The sequence below is a fragment of the Pagrus major genome, chromosome 5 (assembly GCF_040436345.1).
Source record: "Pagrus major chromosome 5, Pma_NU_1.0".
Lineage (NCBI taxonomy): Eukaryota > Metazoa > Chordata > Actinopteri > Spariformes > Sparidae > Pagrus > Pagrus major.
In genome coordinates, this window is record NC_133219.1 from 36,861,075 (window position 1) to 36,881,623 (window position 20,549).

At 40.1% G+C, this 20,549-nt stretch overlaps 2 protein-coding genes across 2 annotated transcripts; both read right to left on the minus strand.

Annotated features, from left to right (window-relative positions):
- Positions 1-473: 473 nt before the first annotated feature.
- Positions 474-12,858, minus strand: atp6v0a2b (ATPase H+ transporting V0 subunit a2b). The gene is made up of 20 exons (XM_073466069.1): positions 12,271-12,858; positions 11,935-12,013; positions 11,439-11,536; positions 11,195-11,332; positions 10,954-11,051; positions 9,256-9,382; positions 7,907-7,989; positions 7,670-7,763; positions 6,858-7,070; positions 6,240-6,390; positions 5,565-5,704; positions 5,283-5,428; positions 5,020-5,110; positions 4,389-4,507; positions 4,079-4,289; positions 3,831-3,950; positions 3,593-3,712; positions 3,361-3,478; positions 2,269-2,440; positions 474-2,174 (listed from the first exon to the last, which is right to left on the minus strand). The coding sequence occupies exons 1-20, from the start codon at positions 12,385-12,387 to the stop codon at positions 2,072-2,074; spliced, it is 2,538 nt and encodes an 845-aa protein (XP_073322170.1). The 5' UTR covers positions 12,388-12,858; the 3' UTR covers positions 474-2,071.
- A 2,162-nt stretch (positions 12,859-15,020) lies between these two features.
- On the minus strand, positions 15,021-19,903 carry tctn2 (tectonic family member 2). The gene is made up of 18 exons (XM_073466071.1): positions 19,804-19,903; positions 19,490-19,603; positions 19,285-19,355; positions 18,902-19,103; positions 18,710-18,810; positions 18,395-18,594; positions 18,178-18,298; positions 17,930-18,083; positions 17,759-17,842; positions 17,550-17,672; positions 17,388-17,462; positions 17,210-17,308; positions 16,968-17,085; positions 16,779-16,882; positions 16,494-16,641; positions 16,196-16,339; positions 16,012-16,100; positions 15,021-15,345 (listed from the first exon to the last, which is right to left on the minus strand). The coding sequence occupies exons 1-18, from the start codon at positions 19,901-19,903 to the stop codon at positions 15,224-15,226; spliced, it is 2,169 nt and encodes a 722-aa protein (XP_073322172.1). The 3' UTR covers positions 15,021-15,223.
- Positions 19,904-20,549: the final 646 nt, after the last annotated feature.

Here is a 20,549-nt window from a genome sequence, read left to right on the forward strand (position 1 = left end):
AAAACAAAACATAATTCATATGATTTAACTGTATTATATAATTTTAGATTTGTCAGCTTAACATGTCAATTTTAAATGTATCTTGTCGCTACATATTTTACTTTAACTTGCCAAACTATATCAGTTGTGTCTCGTTTGTCGGTTTGTTTGTATTTGTTTTAATTTCCTCATCATTATGTTACTTTTCGAGGCGGCTGTTAATGAAGCGCTTCAGTTGTTTATCAAAAACTGATAAATAATATGACAAATCCCTTGATCTCCTGGTATAACTGGCATTTTAATGATCAGTTATGAATCAGAAATGTACAAATAGATGAGTAACCATTTGGGAGAACTGATTTGATAAAAAATTATACAAAATCGTTTCTTGGAGTCCCTCTCCAGTGTGTTGCACCAAGACTTTCGGTCAATAGTTTTGGTGTTGACTTGCTCGTCTGAACCCAGATGCAATAAGAAACGCAATTAAGAACAACTCAAACAAAAATACAATTTATTATTGACATATGGATGATTTTCTCAAAACAAGTAGAGCATGGAGTGTTTGTCAATGAAAAAATACAGTTCTTCATATTAAAATTAACAGCAAGATCAGGGCTGCGGTAGAAGAAATCTCAACAACCCTTTAACCAACCAAAACCTTTAAATGTTAACTAATCATACTTCACTTGCTCCAATAAAACAGTGACTGCCACTTGTAACGTCAAAGATTCGACTTCATATTGTTTCACTGTTAAACTTGACACAAAAATGTGTGGCAGCATCTCACTGTAGCAAACTGTGTGTCCAGTGAAAAAAGTGCAGACATCTCACTAATGTGACAATGATGCCATTTAAATCTCCTTTCCTCAGAAAAACAACCCAATTCCATACAATATTAACAAATCCACTAAATTAGCAAATACTACTAGCGGCTGATATTAGTACATAATTCAATCTTCTTCTAATAATACAGTCGAACTGTCGCTGTGTTGAATGTGGATGTCACGAGCTCCCAACCAGCAGAGCTGAGTCGACAAAACGGATGATTAAAGTTCTCCATGCATGGAATGTTAAAAGGTACAGAAAGTGGCAGACGCATAGGCAACACTGTGAATGCATACGAGTAAAAATCATATCCCATTAACATTCATATTTAATTCAGAAAGCAACATTTAAAATATAATAAATTAAAAAATAATTCTGTAAAAGTATTTACATCTCATTACACACCTGCCTGAGCACTTTTCAATACTGAAAAGTCAAAGATCCTTTGCAGTGTTTTGTTGTTGTTTTTTTTTTTACAAGGGAAACAAAAGAATCATACAGTATGCTGTCATTTGGTTGTACTTCTGTAAGGCAGTCAGTGCAACAAAAAGTTGAGCAAGAACTACAGAACGCAACCCGGAAAAGGTGGCTCGCTAACCAGTGCATGGAAACCACACCTACCAGAACTGAAACTCGTGAACATACCGCATGAATATATACAATTATGCCTCAATTAATGCCAAAAATAACGAGATACAGAAGAAATGGAGGGAAACAGAAAATAATAAATAAGGATATGTTTTCTTAAATATTATTCTTATAAAGGAAAGAATATTATTTAATCAGCAAATCCAATAAAAGAGACCAAAACCAGTACGAAATTTAACAAGCGTCAACTGTGTCATCTCATACTACAAGCACATTTTTGTAACTAATTTATACGTTTGGTCGATGTGGTTCTCCATACAAGTGACATCAACAACTGCTAACAATATATGCCTGATAAAATATGAGCCTCACAAAATGTTCTGCAGTGAAGCGCGCGGATTCTCGTACAAAAAACCCTTTTATACACACATATGTTTGTCAAAAGTACACTCTGTGCCGCTTGTGTTCTTGAGACTGTTGGGAGGGCAGCATGTTTCAGTCCAAACTTGGTTGAAGCTCACCGTTCTTTACGCGACAAATTGTTAAAAGACTAAAAAGAAATCAAAAAATCACCTCATGACATCTCTGGAATATGTGTTTCTAAGCATGAAACCCTGCTGGCTTGTTAAGGCTCTGTTTACCATCAACCAGCGCCAACAGTGTAACAAGATAAGTCTCTTCACAGTAAGCCGTCGTGTTCAAAGCTGGAGGGCAGGAGAGAGAAGGCAAAGGGGCAAAACTTGATTCCAGTCCCGCCGTAGAATTTATTCTGAAACTCCACCCTGAGGAGGAAACAAACAGCTGCTATGAGCAAACGACAATGAGATGATTCAAGGCACTTTGGCAGACGCACTTTAATGTTTTCGGTTATCTTACCAGTGCAGCCGGAGGGCGTGAAGGAATGCAGACAGACCCTCCATTACCAGGAGGATGGACACAGTGAGAACGGCGAACAGGCCAAACACAGGCACCAGGAATAAAACCCCCAGACTGGAGTCCATCCGTAGCCCCACTCGCATCACCATGGCCCACAGCACCTCGGACAACTCTGTGAACAACGAACAGAAAAAGTGTATATGCCAGTTACTACAACCCAGATTCCCAAAAATGTTGGGACACTAAATAAAGAAATGTAAATAAAAACAGGATGCAATGATTTACAAAAAACCTTTAAGTATAATCATTGAACAATACAAAGACAAGACATTTCATGTTCCAACTGATACACTTTTGGTTTTTGAACCACAGCTCGTAACTTTGTAATACTCATTACTCACTCAGTCATTGCTCTACAGTTATTGGCTATTATGTCCCTGGTCAATGTTAAACGACTTTGTTAGGAGAGACTGAAGACGTACTATACACTTCACTCCAAAAAAGTATTGACAGTTTTACAACTCTGAGTTATGTTCGAGAGGGGCGACGAGTAGTTTTTTCCTGAATCGACAGTAATCTGACTGATCAAGATTTCTTCAACTCCTCCATCACTCATATTAACAGAATGCTACAGCACACACACAAGGATATATACACATATCGGAAATATTAAATTAAATGGTCGTTTGGTTCTGCCTTCATAAAACAGCCCTGTAATCAGTTTTCCATTTAATTCTAATTTGTGATGTGAAATCAATTGAAACAGTTTAATATACCTTGAAATACTATGCATGATCACATTTCAAGCTGTTCTGCTTAAGAATGAGCTTTTATTGACTGTTTAGCAACAGAAAGAAAGAAAGAAAGACAGAAAGAAAGAAAGAAAGAAAAAGAAAGACAGAAAGACAGAAAGAAAGAAAGAAAGAAAGAAAGACAGAAAGAAAGAAAGAAAGAAAGAAAGAAAGAAAGAAAGAAAGAAAGAAAGAAAGAAAGAAAGAAAGAAAGAAAGAAAGAAAGAAAGAAAGGAAACCCTGAAATAAGTTGAATCTTGCAGTTAGTAGTCAGTAGTCAGTCAGTAACAGTTATACTCACGGGCATGTGCCAGGCTCAGAGCCCAGAGCCTCAGGTAGGACGCTGTGTTGGAGACGCAACCCAGGCAGTACTCTATAGTGTGGATGGCCTGATGCAGAAGCTCATCTGCAAAGTCAAACTATTGCAACAAAAAACAAAACTCATCAGCATCACTGACAGTAACAGAAGTATGGTTGCTTATAAGGAAGTTTAAGATGGATGGGTACTGATCCAGATGTTTTGCTGTATTCACCTCCTCTGTCGGGTGCTCGCTGCTCGAGGAGAGATCACTGTGACTGCTGCCCTCCTCCATGTCGTGAGCCCTCATCAGGTAGAGCTCCTCTTCACTATTACGCCTCACGCGCTCATATCCCTAAGAACACACAGAGAAACTAATGAGATTAGCATATTTACACAGCTGTACAGTATATATACAGTTGTTTCACATTCATGCAAATATTCACAGTCAGACATGCATTTCAAACACGCACCCTGTACATTCCTAGGCGGTGGCTTCCATTGTGGAGCCAATAAAGGTAGACTGGTTTCCCCAGGAGAAGGACAGGCACTGAAAGAACAGCAATGACCACCAAAAATATCTGCAGGCCAGTCTGGAAGAAGTAAAACAATGTTGTCATCAACTGTCTCTGTGACGTCTGTAGTGTTTTCTAACAACATTAGATTTAATCTGTTCGGTCAGTGACGCTGTAGCAGGAACGGAGCTTTATTAGCTTCTCACCTGTCCTGGATAGAGGGGCTGCAATCCATCACCCTGCATGAGGAACATGTTTATGAAGTGGATGAGGATGCTCGGGGCATGTCTGGAGTCCTTTGCAGAGAAGGCAAGCCACTTGTACAGTATCATAAACACCAGGTAGCCAAACAGACACAGCAGGAACAGGAGCTCAGGAAGAAATACTAAGTACAGGTTGTACTTCTTCCTAAAGTGCCTGTTTTTGTTGACAAAAATAAGGCAGGCGATTAAAAATCATAACATCTAATGAGGGCTTTACAAGATAAAAAACAAACAAAAACAAAGTGGTACTTACAGGTGATTATAAGTGCTGAGGATCACTCCGAAGCTCATGTGAATGATGCCCAATATCACGGACATCTTCATCTTATAGGAGTTCAGAAATGTGAGCCGGTTGGACGCCAAGTTCCAAATCTTTACAACAGAAAGAGGACAGACACCGAATTATAAAATGGTTTTGATTGGTAAAAGATGAACTGCTGAAGAATGACTAACTGTGTTTTGTAAGAATTGCAGTATAGTTTCTAAAAGGTGATCTAGTGATTCAATGACTGACATTATTCATTTTTACAACACAATTTGCATCCTAAATGCAAATAACCAACTGTTTAATAGTTGATCCAATCTTCTGTATCAGCACCAGACACTACTGCTCCATGTTAGTGGCAGTTTTATATCCCCAACTTTTAAAGTCCCAAACAGTACTGTTTTCAGCATTTATGTATGCACTCAAAAAATATGCTTGCGTATGTTTACAAGTGTAACTTTGTGTGCACATGTCCTGGTGAAATAATACATTTCAAAGTGCTTTTAACTGTGATTGTGTGTATGAAAAAAAGTAACACAAAAATCTCTGTACATGAGGTGTTACATGAGAAATCAATGTAATTCATGATGACTACTAGTCTCCAGTTTTCTCTGCTCACCGGGTCAATTCCCAGAGGGTACGGTCCCTTGAAAACTCCTGTAACATTTGGATCCAGAGTGAGAAAACGATTCCCATGCATATCCTCTTTCCTGTTGGGCAGAAATAAAACCATCAGTGTCTGTAAAATGCATGTCGATACGAAACAAATCCACAAATGTCATCATGTCGTGCATATCTTCAAACAGGTACACTGAATTTCTCCACTGTAAAAATAATGTTTGTACTGTTACAATGAAGTCCTTCTGATTATGAAGTACTCACTTCCACCCCATGGCCTTCACACTCCACCCAGAACCAAAGATGTTAAGGGACTTTGAGAAACAGTCGTTGTATATCAGGCCAGTGTAGATGGAGAACAGGCCCATCATCAGGATGATGTAACGCCCCTCAAAGAACGTGTTCCAGATCTGCTCGAACACATCAAATCACTCAGTTACACTTCAGACACACTGTATGACACACACTGGCATTCCTGAGGTCACATAAGGGAGCTTTCACATGAGTGTTAGTAAAAGAAAAATGCTTGCTGGAGAACTCACTCACCTCATTTCTTGTGTTTTTAAGTTTGCGGTTGTTCTCGCATAGCACCATCCAGGTAGCAAACAGAGCCATGATGACTCCATGACCCAGGTCCCCAAACATTACAGCAAACAGGAATGGGAAAGTGATGATTGTGAAAGGAGCTAGAGACGAGGAAGAGATCAAACAATCAAACAAAAAACTTAAGTGAAGTAAACCTTTAAAAAATATTCACATTTATCAGGAAAAAAACAACATTAGGAGGTGGTTAGAAAGTAAGAAAGTTTAAACTTTCTGTGCCCAAGACACAAAATAAAAAAAATGAGGAACCGCTCCGGACAAGAAATCCATTTTCCCTCGTTACCCTCCTTCACATTGGCTGTCAATCAAGACCTTTAATGGGTCGCACTCTAATAATTCCCACCAACCAACAATTGCATGAAAACAGCAAAATACTGGAGCGCCCTGAGAGTTTTTAGGGTAGAATTTGCCTCTGCATCGGGCAATTAATGTGTACAAAATACTGATATAGTAACTCAAAACTCATTCATAACTTGTTGTATAGTTGTATACGGCAATAATAATGTATAGTTGTAATAAAATCCCACGGCACACCTGAACTGTTTTGGGAACCACTGATTGTTTTTTTTGTGTTTTACATACAGACAGGGAAAAGGGGAAAGAAAATCACAAACTCACCAGGGTTAACCTCCCTGTAACTGCCCACTCCATAGGCATCCACAATGTTCTGGAAGCCAGAGGTAAATTTGTTGGTCCTTATCAGGGTGGGGGGAGTGTCGCTGGTGGGGATACGATTGACAAAGGAAGGAACGGTCGCTCCACTTTTTCTCTGAAATGTCAACGTCAAATCAAAATGTCAGCATCAACCGTGTCCTTCAAACATCTGATTAACTGCAAAAAGAAGGCACCAAAATCCAAAGATAAAACTAAACAAGAAAAAGATGTGGATATAATGTCTCTTTGTGGTTCAGCAGTATTGCCAAAAAATAATAAGTAAAAAGCCAGTTGTGGGGAAAAGATAAACAAACTACTGTAGGAACAATGCACCTATTAATGTATCTTTATCCCAAATAAACACTTGGTCCTCCTCAGCCTGCACACTGAATGAACAGTGGCCTTTCAGTACCCTCACTAAACCAAAGAGAGCGAAATTAAAGCAATGCCTCAAACAATACTTGCGTTTATCCAAACAACGCCCCAGTTCATGAAGCAACTGCCGGGGTTAAATAAACAGAAGAAGAAAGCGTGGGGTGAAGCAAAAGTCAAACAGAGTAACGCTGTTGAGAGCTTCCTCACCGATCCTTCTTCTAGGGCCCTCCGCAGCGTGGGAATATCATTGACAGGACACCACACCTCAGCGATCAGACACTTGTTAGTAACGTCAAAGCTACACAGGTTCAGAATATAGTAGATGGCCTTCATCTTCTTGACCTGGATGACCCAGGTGTACACGGATTCTGAAGCCTTTATCAGGACCTGTCTCAGGTAGTCCTCTGTCCTGTTAAGTACCTACACACGGTGACAGATAAGCAGATAATTTCAGTGTGGTATATCATATTAAATGAGATTCAAGACTGTGTAAATAAGTCAGACAAGAAAAACCAGCCAAGAACAGAGAAGGGAAGAAGAGGAGCACACATTAGAGGAAAAAAAACTTGACTTTCAGCTGAAGCCTCATGCTGATCATGTGCTACAGGGGCTGAGTGAAATTCCATTTTTCAGTCACGGTGGGTTAAAGCTACCAGACGATTCACAGTGCAAAGCTCCAGACAGAAACTTGACTGAGCCTGTAACTACCACGACTGCTTCACAAGGAGAACAATCGGGTTAATCTTTTAGAAAATCAATCAGCCATTCAATTCTGGTCTTTAGTTATTTGACTGTAAAAGAGCAGAGCGTACCAGAAATCCTTTGTGAATGTCATGTGTTTCGCTAAACACAACCACCACCAGGAGAAGAAAACCATCAAGAGAGCTCATATTTTAAATTATGTAGCTTATATTTTAACAGGGAGATGACAGCAGTTAGTTAAAGTAAACAGTAGAACTACTTTTTCTGTTACTAATTAAACATCTGCGTAATCAGACACGTCAAGCAGTGAGACATACTGTGTGCAGGTCCTGAATGCGAGTTCTCAGTCCTTCCACCACATCATTCCTCTCCTCGTTGCTACTGGGATAGGGGTACAAGTGACAGTGGTAGCTATGGAGGGAAAAAAAAGGGTGTTACTCACAACTCACAGCTACTAATAGTAAGGAAAGCAGAATAAAATACAAAACAAATATCAGCCCCATTTCCTGCCGTTAATAAAACAACGAGAGAATAAAGCATTGATGAATAATTACCAGTCACAGATCTTCTTCACTTTCTGGCCAATCTGGTCTCCCCAGTAAGAGATCAAAAACACCACGCATTTGGTCGGCTCGCCCTGCAGATATAAAATAAGAGGATGTTAGTAGACTGTACGGGCTGAATCACCGTGATGTCGTGTTAAACAGCAGCAGTCACTTCCGGGCAGACAACTGACAATTAATTTGCATTGAGGAGATATGTGAAAGAGGCCAACTTGTTGATTTCTGCAACTCAACCATGAATGAATATATAGTAACGTTACAGCTGTGCTTATTTCATTGTGTTGCTAGGATCTTTGATATCTACACAATGGACGTTATCCGTGATACATCTGACTTGAAATAAAGCTGGTCGATACTAAACACAAAACCGAAATTAACTTGAGATTCGTGGCTCGAAACAGCAGCCGAAAATCATGGCTTTCTCTACTCTCTTTTTAAAAAAAGCACGGAAGCATAGCTTGTAATTTTTTTCCTCATTTTCCCGTCAGTGAAAGTATGTCCTGACATTCCATCACTGATCAGTCGCAGCCCTGCATGCCTGCCTTCTGGTCAGGCAGAGGAAATGGATAATTGGATTAGTGCTGTCACTCAACATGAATAGACAAGATAACGGCACTTATTGTTGATGAGAACAGCCAGAAGGACTGGAACAGACTTTACAACAGACTTTACAACATCATTTTCACTGTTGTCTCATTATTTACCAGATAAACATTTGGTCATAGTTTCAGATTTTTGCTTTCCTTTTTATCATTTACAATTCTCTTCGATCCTCCGTACTGTTTCTTAACTAACTCCGCTGTAGCAACACTACACAAAAAGTGACGATGATATCTTTAGTGATATTTAAAACCATGCACCATGTCATTACAAGCAAATATGTGTTTTTTTCTAACCTGTTATAGCTAAATAATTAGATTGATACCAAAACAAACTATGTTGGAACCTAAACACTACACAAAACATGGTCATAACTTATATGCAACCGCTTATAAATGCCTACTATTGTATATTAACTTTGATCTAATCAGCAAAAATGATGGAAACAGTGGATACTGATTTATCCAACAAATGTTTTTATCACATGTGGAAACAGAAGCCTGATCTGCCCTTACAAGCACTTCTTGGATGAGGTCCAAAGTTTGTTTTCAAAGCAGTAAATAAATCATATTTACATCAGTCAGCTTTCTTATTGTCTCAATAAAAGTATCTGACATCTATCGAAGAACCCAACCTTCCCTGATGACATTTAATTACTGCACTTTAATGCGAGGAAGACACGACATAAGTAATTAAACTTTGGCACAAATCCACGACAATGTTCGCTTTGAGAAACGTACCGTGTCGGGATTTTCCAGATACTCATCAACCTCCGCATAGCTGAGGATGGTGAAGCCTTTACAAACTCTCCAAAGCATCCGCTCAAAGGCCTCGATCTTTACTCTCTGAATGAGCCCAGAAATGAAACTGCAAGAGAAAGAAGAGAGCGTTCACAAACAGGCTGAACATATCTGCATACTAATGCGTTTGAAAAGATCACAATTATGATATTGTGACAAAAATTTCTGTAACCTTCAAAAAACTATTATAATTCAATATTCATCAACTCATGCATTGTTTGTCTTGCTTTCATAATAACATTTCCACAATCTAATGTTCTCTTTTGTGCAACAACATCAGAAAAGAAAAAACTTAATGAGAAATGAGATGAAATGCTTTTTCAGCCGGGCCTCAGCTCAACATAATACAAGCTTCCTGCTATAGCCGTGTTACTTCCTATATAGCGAAGTAGTGGCTTAGCGCCTTCGAGATATGTGGCTTTGAGGTTAACAGTGTTTCCTTTGATATGACACGGTCACTTCCTATTCACCATCAACAAAACATGCAACTTCTCAAGAGTATAAAATCAAAGAATAAGGTTTGTATGAGCTACATGTTTACAAATATTTATAAAGAAAACAAGTTTAAACTTAAACTTGTTCCCTGATAAATATTTATGATATCCTCTGGAAGTGTATGTAGCCTGTATCTACTCATCCTCTGTAATATTGTAAATTGATGAGCCAGCTTTGGTACTCTGATGTATTTACATATCTCATCATCTCAGGGGAATGGAAATGTGTGTTGTGGAATAGTGGTTGCCAACGCCTGGTGTTGCTGTTGTTGCTGAGCTGTATATTTATTGGGGAATGTGAACTAACTGGATTCTCCACAAGTCAGGAACTGGTTATTTAAAGAAACGCCGGATGACAATCGAGGACAGCGTGAATTAAAACAACTGAAACATGTAGTTCGTAGCTTGAGATATAATTCTGGGTTGAAAAAGTGAAAACTGGTACACCCTGGTGAACCTGATGACGACAGTCAACTCTAAAATAAGTCAAACTCCAAGTTCGAACACTAAGAGGGCATTCAGACCGGGTATCATCCTCCGTCCAGACGCAGGCAGCGTTTCACAAAGTTATATAATTTCTCCTGACTCAACTATTCACAAAATTGAGCGATTTCTTTAATGTCTCTGCTGTCTGGTACAGCTGTGCTGCAGCAAACTGACGTTTTTTTACAAGGAAAGAAACAACTTCACGTACTGGATTTAATGCCAGATTTACACAATGAGACAGAGGTGATTCAGAATTTGCTGTCACACGATCTGTAAGGGAGTCTGGGGATAATCCGCTCACTAGATCAATGGTTAGTTGAAACAGAGAGCGTGGACATTGACAAGGTAAGAGCACATGGATCACATGGAAATCAGACAGTATATAATAATCTGTAATCTATTCTGTTTGTTGTGGCGGCTTCCACTTGTTTCACAGAGGACGTCAGTTGAGGAAGCGGCCCAGGAGACATGTGTTTACACACCGCTTTAAAGATCAGATCTCAAATGGGTCACCAATGTGTGTCTCGGGCGAGTTCACACCTCTACTGAGCGCTGTCTAGTTGTGATTAGGTTACCCAGGATGCATTTTGATAGCAGGTCTGAACAGCCTCCAACAGAAACATAATGCTGATATGGCTAACCGAATTTCATCCCTTACCCCAGTTTGGCTCCTAGCCTCTGCATGCTGCTGTAATCCATCATTGTCTCTTTTTCTAGGAAGGGAAACTCCTCATACTGAACTTGTAGGGGCTCTCGCTGAAGGTAAAGACAAGATGCAGATCAAAATCAAGCCAAAGAGCAGATTCAAATTGCTGCATTATGAAGAATACTTGTTTGCCATACAAACAGGATATGTTGTGATGCCAGTGTGGGTGTACATTACACAGTGACACACTTACCTCAGCAGATCTCTGCACAAAGTTGCGAGTGATCCGCAGCATGTGTGTGTACTCTGTCAGTTCCAGTAAATTCCTCTGCAGCTTCTCTTTATTCCTGGTGACTTCACCTAACTCCACTTCTAACCTCTGCAGCTGCTCCTGTAAACACACAGAGAGAGAGGGAGAGAAATGAGTTGCGGTGACACCAGCATCAACATATTAACTTAAAAAATGATAAATGACGATACATAAGCAGATAACTAACCATTATAGCCATGACGTGCTTGGGTAAAGGAGCCACTGGGTTCACGTCTCTTTCCGGTAGTGAAATGTCTGCTTTCTTGACCTCCCTCAGAAGATATCCTGTTAAAAATGAACAGCGATCGTCTCTAATACACATAGAAAACAGCTCAAAAGATGTTGCAAATATTTCAAGTTTCATGAGCAGCCTTTGGATTTAAAGCAAAGTCTCACAGTGCGATAGTGTCTTCTCTTAATCTAATAACAAAAGGTTTATTTAACCATTTCATTCAGCCGCATCTGCAAACCACCTGACATTAATCATGACTGTAGGGTCACTGGCGCTCAATTCAATTAACTCAGAGGGCCTTCTGTGGGCTTCATCTGTTCCCGCTTTGTTTGAACAGCACCATCACAGCTTTGTCTTAACCCACTCTGGGGCAAAATAGACTTCATCTACAACAACATTTGCAGCCTTTACTGGTAGACTGCATATTAAAAAGATCAACATATACGCTCACCAAGAATCCTCTCCATCTCTTCACATTTCTTGATCTCATTGACATGTTTTCGCTGGAAAGCAGTGACACTGGGATTGAGCTGAAACAGGTGCAAGAGACGCAGTCAAGGCATTGAATGATTAACAGATCATCTCATCACAGTGGAAGTGCAAGCGCAGGACACTTTACAGCAGCGTTTTGCAACAGATATGATCTGTGGGGAAATGGCCATGTCAGCCTTGATATACAGCAGATGTCAGTGTGTGTGTGTGTGTGTGAGCACGATAAACAAACAGCACTTTCTCGAGGGCTTTCGATGTTACGAAACTCAAGCAGTAACTTTCAAAGTGGACTCACGTCTCTGAACTCCACAAGCCCCAGTTCTCCGAGCTCGCTGATGCAGTCGTACGCCGACCCGGACTGCAGAAACAGCTGGGCCAGACACATCTCTTCACCTCGGAGCAGGGAGCTCATTTTGACAGCTCGCTCCGACGCTCTCCAGCTCAAGACGACGTGCTAATGTTAGCTTGAAGCTAACTCGCAACTAGCAGCAGTTAATAGCACGTCAACGTCGGTCGGGCGAGTCCTTCGTGACGTGAGCGCTGTTCATCTTTCTGCCGCTGTGATAAAAAAACAATATCTAATATCTAGTCACAGAAAACTTCAGCTAGCTGGCGTCACACGTTACAGCAGCAGCAGGAGGCTGTTCCTGTTAGCTAATGAGCTAGCCGGGGTGAGCGCCGTGTTGTTGTTGTTGTTGTTGTTGTTTCTCGGACGAAATATACTTGTTTCGTTAAAGTTGGACGTGAACGCTGTAAGGCAACCGGTACCGAGGACGCTTATATCCAAAGATGTGGTCACAACTCTTCTCATAGTTTCTGAAGTCTGAGCAGAAGTCCGCCGGCCGCGTCCATAGTACTACACGTCACTTCACTCCACACTGTTGAATACGAGCAACTTCCACGGCAGTGAATATCCCTTCGACCAATGAGCGCCGCCCCCCGGAGTCTGCGCAGTACAGACCCGCTCTCATCATGGTGGCTCTGAGCCCTCAGCGCTGTCTGAAGGCAGATGTACACGCAGGCATGCAAAGTCCTCATCAGTACACTTAAAAAGTAAAGTGACAGAGCCGAATATTAATACTAGTCTGTAAAAGTCAGTGTTGGGAAAAAAAATACCTAAAAGTCATACTTGTGGAGTAAAAGTAACAATATCTTGTTAAAATATACCGAGGTGAAGTTAGTTTTCAGTTCAGACCATCAATAAATTACCAGTGTTTGTTTGATTTACACAAAAACAATGTTTCTTTATGCTGACTTAGTGAAAATTATGATAAAAACATGAATACTAAACTGATTTCATGTAGCACACTTATTTTGATTGATAATGGGTTATGTATTTATCTTGCAAAAATATTTTTACAAGGCAACAGCTTTTTTTTTAATAGCTTCCATGTCATGTGACCCAGTGACTCCAAACCAATGCCGAATTGTATTAGTACACAGGTCACATAGGACACACCTGTTTTTATTGGATTTTACTGCTTCTTCCATTTTATCTGAATATTTATTATGAAAATTCAGCATTTCTTTTCAATAGCTTCCATGTCCTGTGACCCAGTGACTCCAAACCAGTGCAGAACTGCATTACTAAATAGGACAAATAAGACACACCTCTTTCTATTACATTTTACTGCTTCTTCCATTTTATGTCAATATGTTAATCAAAATTCAGCAGCTGTTTTTCAATAGCTTCCATGTCATGTGACCCAGCGACTCAAAATCAATACCAAAATCTATCACTACACAGGCCACACAGGCCACACCGACATAGCAAAGTGGTTGTAGCAAACTGAACAACAGTTTTGAGAAGCACACTATGGGTTTGTTTGTTTTATTGTCAGGAGAATTATGAAGGATAAACAAATACAACTAAAATTCATATAAAATAAAAGATCAATATAGTAGTAATACAATTCAGCATTGGTTTGGAGTCACTGGGTCAAATTACATGGAAGCTATTGAAAAACAAGTGCTGAATTTTGATAATAAATATTCATTTAAAATAGAAGAAGCAGTAAAATGTAATAAAAACAGGTGTGTCTTATTTGTCCCTGCTGCCAACACTGGGTGAAACTGAGTAAGAGACGCCGCTGGGTGTCTCCGGAGTGAATGTTGTGCCTACCTCTATCAAACTTTTAAACAAAGCTGCTTGAGGCTGAAGGGATTGTGCAATGGTTTCATGGTGTTTCTTATCATGGGCTGGGTGCAATATTTGTTATGGGCCATTTATTGCTATGACTAATACCAGCTGGTGCGGTTTTGTTTTATGTAGTTTATTTTACTGTAACTTGGAGGCATTTGTGTGCGCAGCATTTGAGACAAATTTCCCCACGGGGACAATAAATTATATCGTATTGTATTAGAGGAACAATTTGTAGAAACCGGCATTTTTTGTGATTTTTTGTGATGTAGTGAAGTAAAAAGTACAATAGTTTTCTCCAAAATGTAGTAGAGTGAGAGTATAACGTAGCAGAAAATGGAAATACTCATTTTAAGAACAAGTAGTTAAGTGCACTTAAGTACTGTGCTTGAGTAAATATACTTAACTACATTGCATTAACAGTACAAGCTGTATTACAGGAAAGTCTTCATGGTCTAGTCAGTTACCATAATACTAAAAACAAATTTAGATAAGGGGAGTAAAATAAAGTGTCAGCAGTATTTATGGGCCAAACTAACCTGTTTGGGGCCTCCAAGGCAGACAATGAGAAAAAGATGCATGATTTTTTAATGTTTTGACCTGATTCAGTTGGATGATATATTGGTCCACTTTCATCAGGCCTGGTGTGGAATCATGAGGAACACCAGTGATGTTACATTTGGTGTTGTCTGTATAACGTCGAAACCTTAAAGGAAACCTAAAACTTGAATAAACAATGATCCTGGATTGAGCTCTGCAGCACTCCGTAGGAAACAAACTGATAGGTGGGACTGAAACCAGATTAGAGGATGTGCACAAGAGCCCTACCCACTTTCAAACCCATCGATAATGTTGTGATAAAAAGCATGTGAAGGGATAGAGCCTTTAAAAGTCATAAAAAAAACATCTTTATTACAAAATGGTGCATCAATATAACTATTTACATTCCCACAAACACATTACAAACATGTAAAAACTATACTATTATAAACAATATCGAATAGACAAAAGCTGTCATTACATTTAAATACATCATCTTGTTCAACCTTTCATTCTCTCCACTCATGTTTGTCTGCCCCCACATTGTTCTCAGCATCTTCTCCGAGATCTAAAGAGCAGCACAGCTCCACGCTTGTCGGATTTGTCTCCATGGGGTCCCAAGAATTGAAGCCGTGATGAAGAAGAAAACCAAGATGAGGCCCTTAGCCAGTGACTGAGAATATGGCTCACCTAGGAGGGACAAAAGCAACAGAAAGTCAGGAGTGGTTCTGTCAGTATCCATTGTCATAATTAAAGCAGTGTGTCGCAGGAATGTTCCGCAGCTGTGAATTATGGGAGTGGCTTTTTTTTTGTTATTAAGGGTCCACCCACCAATCATCAATTGCACTTATTGTTGTACTTATTATTGTATTTCAGTGGTCAAGTTGCACTGTGGGTAATGTAGGCACCATGTCTTAAAAAAGAGGAATGCATAGAATAAAACAGATGATATCTCTTGTCTGCTATATTGATTTTTTAACTGTCCATAATGAGTCCAACAGTGTTATAGGAGTGCAATGCTAGACTGGCTTGCCTTTCAAAACCTGGTGCCTACATTACCCATAATGCAACATGCAAGTGACATGCAGACTATACTACTTTTTTCACATATGCAGTAGTACTCCTCAAGACCTGTAAACACACTTTAATGTGTAAAACTGATGAAGTTTCCTTTTAACCAAGTTATAGGCTGTCAGCTCTGACGGTGGAATAATGGAAATAATGAACCTGATACAGTGTTAAACTCGAATTATGACTTCTCACTGTAATTAATCTGTTTCTCCAAATTACTGAATGATCAGTGGATGGAAATGATAAAATACCTATCAGATTTTCCAGGTCTAGATAAATTCCCACCTGTGTAATACTTGGTGAAGGGGAAGGCGAGCTCAGGCCAGCAGACATCATTCCGGTTACAGTCATACTCTGTGAAGTTGATCTGAAACCTGAGGGGGGAAACGTCAAAAAGGAAAAAACACACTCGAGATTAGAATCAGTCAGGCCGCTCGTAGAAGTTATTCATTTGGCTGAAGTTAAGCACCTGGTTTTTGGTGGTCCTGTGTTGATTGGTATATCAGTAAAGGTGACGGAGGAGGTGATGGGGAACAACTGAGTCTCCATTGGGTCCACACAGGAGGAGACATCACCTCCTCCACAATCCAGTGCCCAGGTGGACGGGCTGTAGCTGAAAAATGACCAAAATAAGCTTCTCAATTCACAAAGAATTACAATATTCATGGGAATCAGGACATTTTGTGACCTGTTATCATCAACACTTTCTCCTGAATAAGATTACAATTTACACTGTGCAGTACAATGAGCATACACCTGTTACACACCTGACTTGCAAGGCCTGGATATCCCTTTGAGGTATGCCATCTACAGTGCCGGTAATAAGACTCCAAACATGGATATGCTGGTGGGATGGAATCCCAGAGCATGAACTTGTGTTGTTTTCCATAGTTGTGCTTGAGTTCAGTGTCACATCTGAAAGTTATATGTTGTGTGTGACATTTAGTTAGAACAAAAAGAAAAAATATCGGCAGAACGTTTGATGATTTAATTTACACAAACATACATAGAGAGAACATTACATTAACTGATTCTTTGCACCATCTACTTACAGCTTATGTTCACCCAGTCCGTCATAGTTAGGGAATCTGGATTTCCACTCTTTGCCACATATGTAGCTGTAACCAAAGCTGCCTGGAGAGAAGTAACAGTCTCCCTAAAGGAGAAAACACATTTTATTTCAGCACAAATACATAGAGATATACAGTAGATCAAACATGAACTCATGCTGGGCCTCTCACCTCAGGAAGTCACACTGTGTCAGATTCTGTCCACTGACTGGCAGCAGACATCCTGATGTTGAATTCTCCCCAAACAGAACCGGGTTCTTCTCAGCAGTGGAACAGAATCCATCACTCACTTTAAGCCAGATCAGAAAATGGTGTTGTGTCTTTTAGTCATCGTGTTATGATTGAAAAGTATGTAATTCTATATCATGCTAGTAGTGGCACAGTAATCAACAACATGACTTAATGGGTTTTACCTGGTTTCCAAAGATTAATTGATGTCCTCTGTATTGAGCCTGTATTATTCTCCAAAGTGTCCACAATTCCAGCGATAACAGGCCTTCCCACCTGATAACCTGCCATTAAAATATGTTTAAATGGTATAGAAAAAACAATAAAACCATTCTCAGAAAAAGTGTTTTATCTTGCTCGTACCTGGGTTTCCTGAGTTTGGCTCACCAGCAAATTCTCCATTTAGAAACTCAGCAGAATATCTTGTAGTTAACGCCACTTAACAGAGACACAATAGCAAAAATAAGCTAATTTACAGCAAACATATCTACTAACTATTTCTGGTGTTGAGCACTGGGTACTTACCGCTACTATTCAAAGTGATGGTCCCGACAGTGTGTGTCAGGGAGATACTTGTGATGCCGTTTCCTTTCCAGTAGAATTTGTAATCCAACGCTAAGGTCACATTCTCACACACCAGCCTCTCATCTTCAGAGAAATATTCATCAATTTAAACATTACAGTTAATTGTCAGTTAAAGTTGTTTTATTGATGATGTGCTGTAATCTTCATACCTGAGGAGGCGCCAGCATCTGTGCTCGAAATAAACTGACTCAAGTCAATGGCCACTTCCTCAGTAACGTCTACTTCAGCATCACCTGGAATACATCAAACACTAAAAATTAAAGACATTCAAAGAACCCACAATGTATTGAAGAAGCACTACAACAGCAGGTCTAACATACCCCCTTGCCCATTCTTCGCTTTAACTGTCAAATCCTTTGGTAGTGTCTGTAAGGGAGATCCAGCTGGACAGGAGTTTAGCAGAGTTACACACTCCACTTTGAAATTCTTCAAAAATGCTACAGGAGCATTATTCACACAGCGCCCAAGCACCTTCTGTGGAACAGACATATACAAGCATTAGTTGTTACAGCTTTGGTAACACATACAAAAGAACGTGAACTTGAAAAACAACATACACACACCTCACCTGGGGAATAGTGAAGTACTGGTTATTTACTGTGAAAATGGGACTTCCTTGAAGATAAACGTTATCTGGAAGTGGAGCTGACAAAATGGGCCTCTGAAAGGATGGGCCACGCTTAGATGTACTAGACAAATTAAAAGAAAAAAGACTAATGATGAAAACAAGACACAAATATTAATAAGTTAGAAAGAAGGAAAACGTATATCCAATCATTTCTCACATTGTGTTTCCCTGGTAAAAGAGCCCGAGGTAAGGGTTGTTTTCAGGTGGAGAATGAACACATAAAAATGGAAACCAGTCTGCGGAGTTTTCAGCAGACTGCACAGAGCACTGATAATCTGGAGCAGGAGAGACCTGTCCACCAAAAGGCCCTGGGAGGCAGTGGGACGCAAACAGCTTCAAAACCTCAGTGGAACAGTCCTGTTAAGAGTGAACGGGTGTAAGATCAGTAATTGTTGATGAATACATGAGGAAATACGTTAACTTCAGTGCATGCTAAAATGCTCTTTTGCAACAATGTGAGAGATGTAAATACCTTGTCACAGCAGCAGCGTACATCGCATGCTTTAAATGTAAGGTCACAGGGACAAGAGCCCAGCGTTTGGTACACTTGGTTTGGAATGACTGTTTTATTATCTGAAATGAATAGGAGATTTATATTTACTTGAAATGTGGCACATCCTCAGCATGACCCATTATGACGAGAAACAAGTTATTTTTGAATTACCAGATCCAGCATGAGCAGGCACCAACAGGGCATATATCTTGACCTGGATCAGCAGTGATGCCTGAGGTGTGCCGCCCACACAGGCGGACAACTGAAGCGTCTCCAGGACACACAGTGGCTTTGGACAGCAGTCCGTGTCCGTCTCATTCTCGCCACACAAACGCAGACTTTTATCCAGACTCAGCTGAACTCGGACTGCAGACTAGAAATGGAACATGAGGCATGAAGAAAAATGTTCATACCATATACCAGCTTTAATAAATTAATAGTGGGAGGTTTTATTTTCTATAAACCCAGTCTAATTGCCTTTTGCTTCAGCGTTATCTCAACACAACCTGGAAACATCATGACAACTGCCAGTCACTGTACAATTGGCTTCCTACCTTTCCCACCTGCTCCCTTGTGAGCTCCCACTGTGTCGCCTCAGCTGCACATGATGGAGGACCAATGCTTCCTGTAACAGAAAACAAACCATCATCAAATCGGTCCAAATGACTGATTGCCTTCCTGCTCTCTTTAACAGAAGGATGGTGTACTCTGGCAACAGAATATTTGCAGATGCAGCAGGAGGTCTTTATAGCTTTTTACCTGTCTCACTGGACGGAGATACCGTCCTCAGATTCAGAGAGATGTCCGACGTGTTTCCCAGCAAAAGTGCACTGATCTTTGGTCCAGTTGCGGTCAGAAATGACGGCTGGAAAACTGTTCAACATATGGGTGACATTTCTGTTTACTGCTGAACGTAATAGCTTCATAAAAACACGCTAACGCAACAGGTTTGTCTTCTAACTAGCTCTTAGCTAGCCAGTTATTTCTTTAGCATCGGCTAGGTTAGCTTAGCTCGCGTAACGTTAGCTCTGGATAAATCATGCGTAGTTATAATAATAATAATAATGTCTTACCGACAGTTTTTTGTGTGTGAGCCAAGGAAATGAAGAGTAAAACACATGTTACCAGGCGTGAAATACGGGAGGAAAACAATAAAACAACCGCGTTAGCCATTTGATTCACTTCAGATTATGGGCGACATATTGGTTGTCTTGGCAACGCAGATTTCAGCGAATCACAGCCTCGGAAAGTTCTTGTTCTGGAGAAACAGGAGACAACGCGCACAACAGCGACCCCATCCGGCCTGGAGAGGAAGAGGCGTGCAGTGACTGACTTAAAATGAGAAACATCCTCTCAAGACAATTAAGTGTCACAAAAAAAAAAAGGTTATTGGCAGGGCCGCAGCCAGGATTTTAAAATACTGAGGTCCTGCCCCCCACCCCCACATCGAGAACATTTTGAAGGCTATAGTATAAATCTGTGCATTATGTTTCCCCCCCCTCAAAATGGACAGATGAAGCCTGACCATCAAATGATTTATTTTATGTGTACTTCAGATGCTACTCTATAGCCTCTGTGATTATGAACAAGTTTCCTCTCTTCTAGCCAAAGATATGGGGGGAGACATATTATTTTAGACTGTCAACCTGTCTGCCAGAATTTGTATCCCCCACTCAAAATGGACAGATGAAGCCTGACCTTTGAATGATTTATTTTATGTGTACTTCAGATAATACTCTATAACCTCTGTGATTATGAACACGTTTCCTCTCTTCTAGCCAAAGATACTGGGGGATACAAATTCTGGCAGACAGGTTAA

Coding starts and splice junctions, on each gene's coding strand:
- atp6v0a2b (XM_073466069.1), bottom strand. CDS start 12,387: ATGAGCTCCCTGCTCCGAGGTGAAGAGATGTGTCTGGCCCAGCTGTTT. Junction 7,990..9,255: donor ATCTGGAAAATCCCGACACG/GTACGTTTCTCA, acceptor TTATATCTGCAG/GGCGAGCCGACCAAATGCGT. Junction 7,764..7,906: donor GTGAAGAAGATCTGTGACTG/GTAATTATTCAT, acceptor TTCCCTCCATAG/CTACCACTGTCACTTGTACC.
- tctn2 (XM_073466071.1), bottom strand. CDS start 19,903: ATGGCTAACGCGGTTGTTTTATTGTTTTCCTCCCGTATTTCACGCCTG. Junction 19,356..19,489: donor ATCTCCGTCCAGTGAGACAG/GTAAAAAGCTAT, acceptor TTTCTGTTACAG/GAAGCATTGGTCCTCCATCA. Junction 18,595..18,709: donor TACGCTGCTGCTGTGACAAG/GTATTTACATCT, acceptor CACTCTTAACAG/GACTGTTCCACTGAGGTTTT.